General features: G+C 40.3%; 1 protein-coding gene across 3 annotated transcripts in view; it reads right to left on the bottom strand.

The window, feature by feature from the left end:
* Nucleotides 1–2,303: 2,303 nt before the first annotated feature.
* Nucleotides 2,304–7,520, bottom strand: part of LOC124777036 (glutathione S-transferase-like) — a 53,218-nt gene continuing 48,001 nt past the window's right edge. For all 3 annotated transcript variants that reach the window (XM_047252299.1, XM_047252300.1, XM_047252302.1), the window contains 2 exons: nucleotides 5,769–5,911; nucleotides 2,304–2,710 (listed from right to left, as the gene is read on the bottom strand). In XM_047252299.1, the coding sequence (XP_047108255.1) occupies nucleotides 2,543–2,710; nucleotides 5,769–5,911 (311 nt within the window). In that variant the 3' untranslated portion in view covers nucleotides 2,304–2,542. The remainder of the gene's footprint in view (nucleotides 2,711–5,768; nucleotides 5,912–7,520) is intronic.

Genomic DNA, 7,520 nt, shown 5'->3' with positions numbered 1-7,520 from the left:
ACAGAGTTGTACTGACTTGGGTTAAGGTGCTTCTAGCGAAAAATAGTCAGCAGTGTTTGCTTTATTTAGCACTAAGACCCACAACTTGTCTAATTTCAATCCTTCAAAAGAACAGAAACAACTTTAGCAGAAAAGAATGACTGAAACGAGACAGGTTATGGGCCTTAGCATGAAATAAAACAAACAGTGACAGTTCTTCCTCACTATGACCTCTGTAACAATGCTGACATGACTCTGCAGTCTGTGGTCTGATGATGTCATAGCCTGATGAAATTGTTACCTGAATGTTTACACCTCTCATGATGTCTCTAACATTAAGGAATAGAATGTTTTGAATCAATGCCTAAAGCATATTAAACAAAAATTCCCAACTATGCAAATACCAGCCATGAAACCCTGCACTGATTGATCACTCAAGTAAAACAAAAAGTTTGGGTCACTAAGCACAAACACTTCATTGGCAGTTTACTGTCTCACAAGGTTATTCAAACCAATGCACTTCTTCAAATTATCTGTTTGTTCCTGTTTTATCATGCAGCACAGTACATGACATTATTTCACTTTTTGTGGCATTGTTGATTGTGTTAATTAATTTTTAACATTTTTTTGTCCTGAAGTAATAAGATGTCTTATTAGTTAAAGACAGAAACTCATAAGAAACAGTATGTTTTTATGTTTAATTAAAATGTACCTTGAAGTGGTGCGCAGTATGTTACATGGGCAGTGATGCAGGGAAGATGAGCTCTTTTATTTAAGGAGTGAACAGGGAAAACTTCTTGACATTCGATTTCACTTCAACAAAGTATTTAAAATGAAGTAGACTATTTTTCTTATCTAACTTTATTTCACTTTTTGCCTCAAGTAGACAGGGAATGGTATAATGCAGTGTGTGAGTATATGAAGGGAGATTGGAGGAGGGAGGGAGGGGATGGTGGGGAGGAGCTGGTTGTGAGAGATGACATGTGGATGACATGTTGAGTTGGGAAGAGGGTGGGCAGGAGGGAGGGAGTGTCAGGCACCACATTATGTGTTTGCTATGGGATTCCCACAGCTGTAATTACACCCCTGCCTCAAACTACTATCTTTTTCTGCAACAGTTTGCTCAAAATCTTACACAGTTTCTATAAAGCATTGTGGATATGTTTTGCAGTTAACCTGACCATGTGTGGGTAATATTAGCTATTCAGGTGCCATAAATGGTAAAATTCATGTAACAAAAAATAAAAGTAACTTCTGTCTCTGACTCATTATTCAAAAAATTAAAACACTCTTCTTAAAAAGAACACATAATTGAGGCAGCTAGGACATATCAACAAAAGTTTGTGATGATTTGATCTCTATTGGCATTTATCTATCCAGAAATGGTAAATCCAATCACATGTGACATCATGTGAATGTCTTCTACCTTCTTCCAGTGACAATGTAAAACATGTCACATGAAATAAATACATTATTATTAAAAGGATAGTTTACTACTCACTATATAGAGGACACTTCGAGTCACAGACAGGCACAGCAAAAAGACTGCTACACATCTGAATTTTCAGCCTAAAAGCCTTCTTCTAAAGTAATTAAGACACACACAGGGACAGGGGTCATGTGTGTGTGTGTGTGTGTGTGTGTGTGTGTGTGTGTGTGTGTGTGACAGAGAGAGAGAGAGAGAGAGAGAGAGAGAGAGTTCTGCTTAAGTGAATGTGTGTGTGTTCCCCACTTTAGAAGAAGGCCTTTTAGCTGAAAGCTCAAATGTATAGCAGTCGTTTTGCTGTGACTGTCTATGTCTCAGACTCAGTCACACTGTATGGTGAGTAGCAATCTATCATTTTCATAATGTCATAAATACTTTGACATTACACTTTCTGCAGTATAAGCCCACTTACAGGGCCTTCTTCTGTCTCTTGGTTGCTACAGTGTCACATTCCATTGCTTCTCATTTTATGACAATCTTTTCATGTCTAGTAATTCTCCATTTCACACATTATCTATTCACTTAATTATTAACATTTTTTGCATATTACTGCAAATGTAAAAATTTTGTGAAGCATCTTTCAGTGCCAGTAGACTTTTTTATTTGAGAAGATATTTATGTAGGCAGTCAATGTGTTGGCCATTCACTGAAGCCATAGGTTTCCAGTGCAGACTGGTTATGTGGACTGGGAGGTTAGTATAACACATAAAAATGCACAATAACACTGTGAGGCTTAATCCATTGTGAAACAGTTAACTACTTGAGTCAGGTTGATTTATATCTCTTTTCTTAAGGCATGGTCAACATCAAATCTATGAGAAAAAAATTTAGTTCACAGTTGAGATTTAGTGTGTAGTTTATTGAATTTCTTTGACTACATGACATAATAACAAAATTTTATATGTGTCTTTCATTACAAAGCCATTGCCATATGTTTTGTGGTATAAAACATAGGAATAGTAAAACTTCTTGTGGTTTAAGCCTCATAAAGTTATAATTAATATCTGTCAGTAAGTTTTCACACGTAAGTACAAATATTCCTGTATCACATGAAAGTATACATCATCAAAATATGCCTCATCGATCTGTTTTTGGTCGTTTCTCAATCCATGATTTAATTGATGGTATGTTCACAACTTTGTTCCTTAGTGTTGCAAGGTGTGGATAGTCTCTGGTTATTTCAAATTCAAGATCATGATCGAAAAGTTCTTGCATAGTTGTGAAGTACAGATCACCCCAAGTCAACTGTAAATGTAAAATAGTTATTTGAAAACATAATTTAACTGTTATTCTAACAAAGAACAAATTCTAGTTACTTATGTTATAATGTGTTATTTTCCTTGAATTAATGTGTGATAATAAGAACGGTAAGAAAAGAGTAATCACAAAGTGAAATCTTGATTCACATTGTGTATTTTTGACTTCCACTATTTTTGCATGTGTGCTGACATTGTACCACATGTTTTTACTTGCCATTGATTGCAAAATAAACTTAATGGCATGAATAAGACTGTAAGAAACTTACTTTAAAGAAGTAGTACTGATACTAACTTAAAAGTGAGTAATGTGTTGTTAGAAAACCACCAATCTCAGGCTACTCAAATGAGGACACTTATGACTAATTGCACAATGTTTATTGAGAACTGTGATTCAATAGATAGTAAAAAATATAAAGTGCACATGCTCTTAAGTCATTGGCGAATAGGACAATCTTCTGCAGCCAAGAAAACTTGGTATTTTTAGTTTTTTTTCACAATGAGTGGTTTCAGCAGAATTTTGCTGTCATCATCAGATCTTCAGAAAATTCTTCTTAATTCATATACATGCCACAAATACAACGAGAACACTTTCCGCGGACGTGCGGTTCTAGGCGCTGCAGTCTGGAACCGCAAGACCGCTACGGTTGCAGGTTCGAATCCTGCCTCGGGCATGGATGTGTGTGATGTCCTTAGGTTAGTTAGGTTTAACTAGTTCTAAGCTCTAGGGGACTAATGATGTCAGAAGTTGAGTCCCATAGTGCTCAGAGCCATTTGAACCAACACTTTCCACTCATAGGAATTGACACCATGCTGGCTTGTCAAACACATAAAAAGAATATATAAAATATCCATTGCACCACTGTGTGCTCAGGAGTGGATGTGATCAAATAGAGAGTGCAGCCGTGGCCTGAGCATATCATAGTTTTTCCTGTCTGTCAGAATTTTGTTTTATCAGTGAGGAACTTTCTCCTTCCAAAAATGTTCACACTTCTCTCTCTCTCTCTCTCTCTCTCTTTCTTACGCACACACACACACACACACACACACACACACACACACACACACACACACACACATAGTTGTAAGGCACACCATGGAAGTCAGCAGATGCAGCCATAAGTTCAATTACCATCAGAGACAGCCACTCATTGATATGCGCACAGCCTCTTGCCCACACCCTCTGCTGGCTGTCTGACAGCTTTTAGACATGGGTCCTGCAAGTTCTAACTCAATTACTTGTTTACATATGGATTATTGTCGAGTTATTGTGAGCCACTAAATGGCTAGTGTACCTTTTATAATAAGCTGCTTTCTAGGCTTAATGAAGTCTGTCATGTTAGCCATTTTGTGATATTCTTTTGTGGGATTCTCTCTCTCTCTCTTCCCCCATTCTCCCCCCCCCCCCCTCTGTCCCTCTCTCTCTCTCTCTCTCTCTCTCTCTCTCTCTCTCTCTCTTTCTCTCTTTCTTCTCAATTCCAGGAGAAAGTCCTCTGACTTGAAAACACCGGATATCTGAACCTCATGCCCAAGTCAATGAGTCATTGTAATTTTAAAGTATGCTAGATGAATGAATTTACTAAACATTCTATTTCCTCCACTGTGTAATCCTACATCACAGAACAACGTCTTGATAAGTCTTTGATTATAATAAACTGATCAGCCAGAACATTATGACCACCTACATAGTAGCTGGTATGTCCACCTTTGGCACAGATAAAAGCAACAGTGTGTTGTGGCATGGAAGCAATGAGGCCTTGGTAGGTCGCTGGAGGGAGCTGGCACCACATCTGCATACACAAGTCACCTAATACACGTAAATTCTGGGGAGGGGGGCAATGAACTCTGATGCCACATTCAATCATATCCCAGATGTGTTCAATCCGGTTCAGATCTGGCATGTTGGATGGCCAGTAAATCAATTGTAACTTGCCACTGTGTTCCTCAGACCACTTCATCACACTCTTGGCCCTTTGACATGGCACATTATCTTGTTGAAAAATGCCACTGCCATCAGGAAACATAATTGTCATGAAGGGGTGTACACAGTCTGCAACCAGTGTACAATACTCCTTGGCCATCATAGTGCCTTGCACAAGCTCCACTGGACCTGTAGATGCCCTTTTGAATGTCCCTCGGAGCATAATGGAGCCACCACCAGCTTGCCCGTCCCCCAGTACAGGTATCAAGGAGCTGTTCCCCTAGAAGACAATGGATTCACACCCTCCCATCAGCATGATGAAGAAGGTATCAGGATTCATCAGACCATGCAATGCTCAGCCACTGTGGCAACATCCAGTGCTGATGGTCATAAGCCCATTTCACTCATAGTTGCTGATATTGTGTTAACGCTGGCGCATGCATGTTTTGTTGGCTGTGGAGGCCCGCCATTAGGAGTGTTTGGTGCACTGTGTGTTCAGACACACTTGTACTCTCCCCAACATTAAAGTCTGATGTTAGTTCTGCAACTGTTCACTGCCTGTCCTGTTTTATCAGTCTGTCCAGCCTACAGCATCTGACATCTGTAATTGGCCACCCAACTGCACGACGTCTGGATGTGGTTTCAACTTGGTTTTGGCGTGTGTTGAAGACGGTCATCATAGTACTCCTCAGACACCCTAAAAGTCATGCTGTTCCAAAATGTTCATGTCAAGCCACCAGACCATCACAATCTGCCCCCAATCAAACAAAGATAGATTGCACACCTACCCCATTCGACACACTGACAGCATGGTCACTGATACCACCATGCACTGTGCATGTGTCTGATTAGTAGTAATGCCTCACCAGGTGACCCTGCTATACCCTGAATGCATTTATTTTGAGAGTTGGTGTGTAGTCATAATGTTCTGGCTGTTCATTGTATATGGATTTCTTTCTAGATGCGTTAATCAAAGGAGAGAAATATCACGTCTGCTTGTGTGCCCACTTTTGTGAACCAAGTAAAGATTTCAGTGAAATGAATCTGAGATATAACTACCTTAAAATAATGTCAAAGCTGGCTTTTGTAACAGAATACTAACTGATAATCCATTACTTTCACATACCTTACCACCTGCAAGATAACCACCATTATTTTTCACCATTGCCTCTAATTTTGCATAGTGAAATGGTACTGTTTCCTTAATTAGTTTTTCTTTCAGATTCTTTTTTCTTGATTCATTTGTTTCAAAGAAGAACTCTTTTATAGCTGTGTAAGATAAAATGAAAGAGGGGTGAGATAAATATTCGATTTAATTTTTACAGCACATTGAGCATTACTTCATTTAAATGTAACACATAATATATATATATATATATATATATATATATATATATATATATATATATATATATATATATATATATATATATATAATAGAGAGAAACATTCCACGTGGGAAAAATATATCTAAAAACAAAGATGATGTGACTTACCAAATGAAAGCGCTGGCAGGTTGATAGACACACAAACAAACACAAACATACACACTAAATTCAAGTTTTCGCAACCAACGGTTGCTTCATCAGGAAAGATGGAAGGAGAGGGAAAGACGAAAAGATGTGGGTTTTAAGGGAGAGGGTAAGGAGTCATTCCAATCCTGGGAGTGGAAAGACTTACCTTAGGGGGAAAAAAGGACAGGTATACACTCGCACACACACACATATTCAACCGCACATACACAGACACAAGCAGACATTTGTAAAGGCAAAGAGTTTGGGCAGAGATGTCAGTCGAGGCGGAAGTGTAGAGGCAAAGATGTTGTTGAAAGACAGGTGAGGTATGAGCGGCGGCAACGTGAAATTAGCGGAGGTTGAGGCCTGGTGGATAACGAGAAGAGAGGATATACTGAAGGGCAAGTTCCCATCTCCGGAGTTCTGACTGGTTGGTGTAAGTGGGAAGTATTCAGATAACCCGGACGGTGTAACACTGTGCCAAGATGTGCTGGCCATGCACCAAGGCATGTTTAGCCACAGGGTGATCCTCATTACCAACAAACACTGTCTGCCTGTGTCCATTCATACAAATGGACAGTTTGTTGCTGGTCATTCCCACATAGAAAGCTTCACAGTGTAGGCAGGTCAGTTGGTAAATCACGTGGGTGCTTTCACACATGGCTCTGCCTTTGATCGTGTACACCTTCCAGGTTACAGGACTGGACTAGGTGGTGGTGGGAGGGTGCATGGGACAGGTTTTACACCGGGGGCGGTTACAAGGGTAGGAGCCAGAGGGTAGGGAAGGTGGTTTGGGGATTTCATAGGGATGAACTAAGAGGTTAAGAAGGTTAGGTGGACGGCGGAAAGACACTCTTGGTGGAGTGTGGAGGATTTCATGAAGGATGGATCTCATTTCAGGGCAGGATTTGAGGAAGTCGTATCCCAGCTGGAAAGCCACATTCAGAGTCTGATCCAGTCCCGGAAAGTATCCTGTCACAAGTGGGGCACTTTTGGGGTTCTTCTGTGGGAGGTTCTGGGTTTGAGGGGATGAGGAAGTGGCTCTGGTTATTTGCTTCTGTACCAGGTCGGGAGGGTAGTTGTGGGATGCAAAAGCTGTTTTAAGGTTTTTGGTGTAATGGTTCAGGGGTTCCGGACTGGAGCAGACTCATTTGCCATGAAGACCTAGGCTGTAGGGAAGGGACCGTTTGATGTGGAATGGGTGGCAGCTGTCATAATGGAGATACTGTTGCTTGTTGGTGGGTTTGATGTGGACAGACGTGTGAAGCTGGCCATTGGACAGATGGAGGTCAATGTCAAGGAAAGTGGCATGGGATTTGGAGTAGGACCAGGTGAATCTGATGGAACCAAAGGAGTTGAGGTTG

This window comes from Schistocerca piceifrons, chromosome 2, assembly GCF_021461385.2.
Source record: "Schistocerca piceifrons isolate TAMUIC-IGC-003096 chromosome 2, iqSchPice1.1, whole genome shotgun sequence".
NCBI lineage: Eukaryota > Metazoa > Arthropoda > Insecta > Orthoptera > Acrididae > Schistocerca > Schistocerca piceifrons.
Note: the sequence above shows the minus strand (reverse complement) of the source record. Positions and strands in the feature narration are given on the sequence as shown.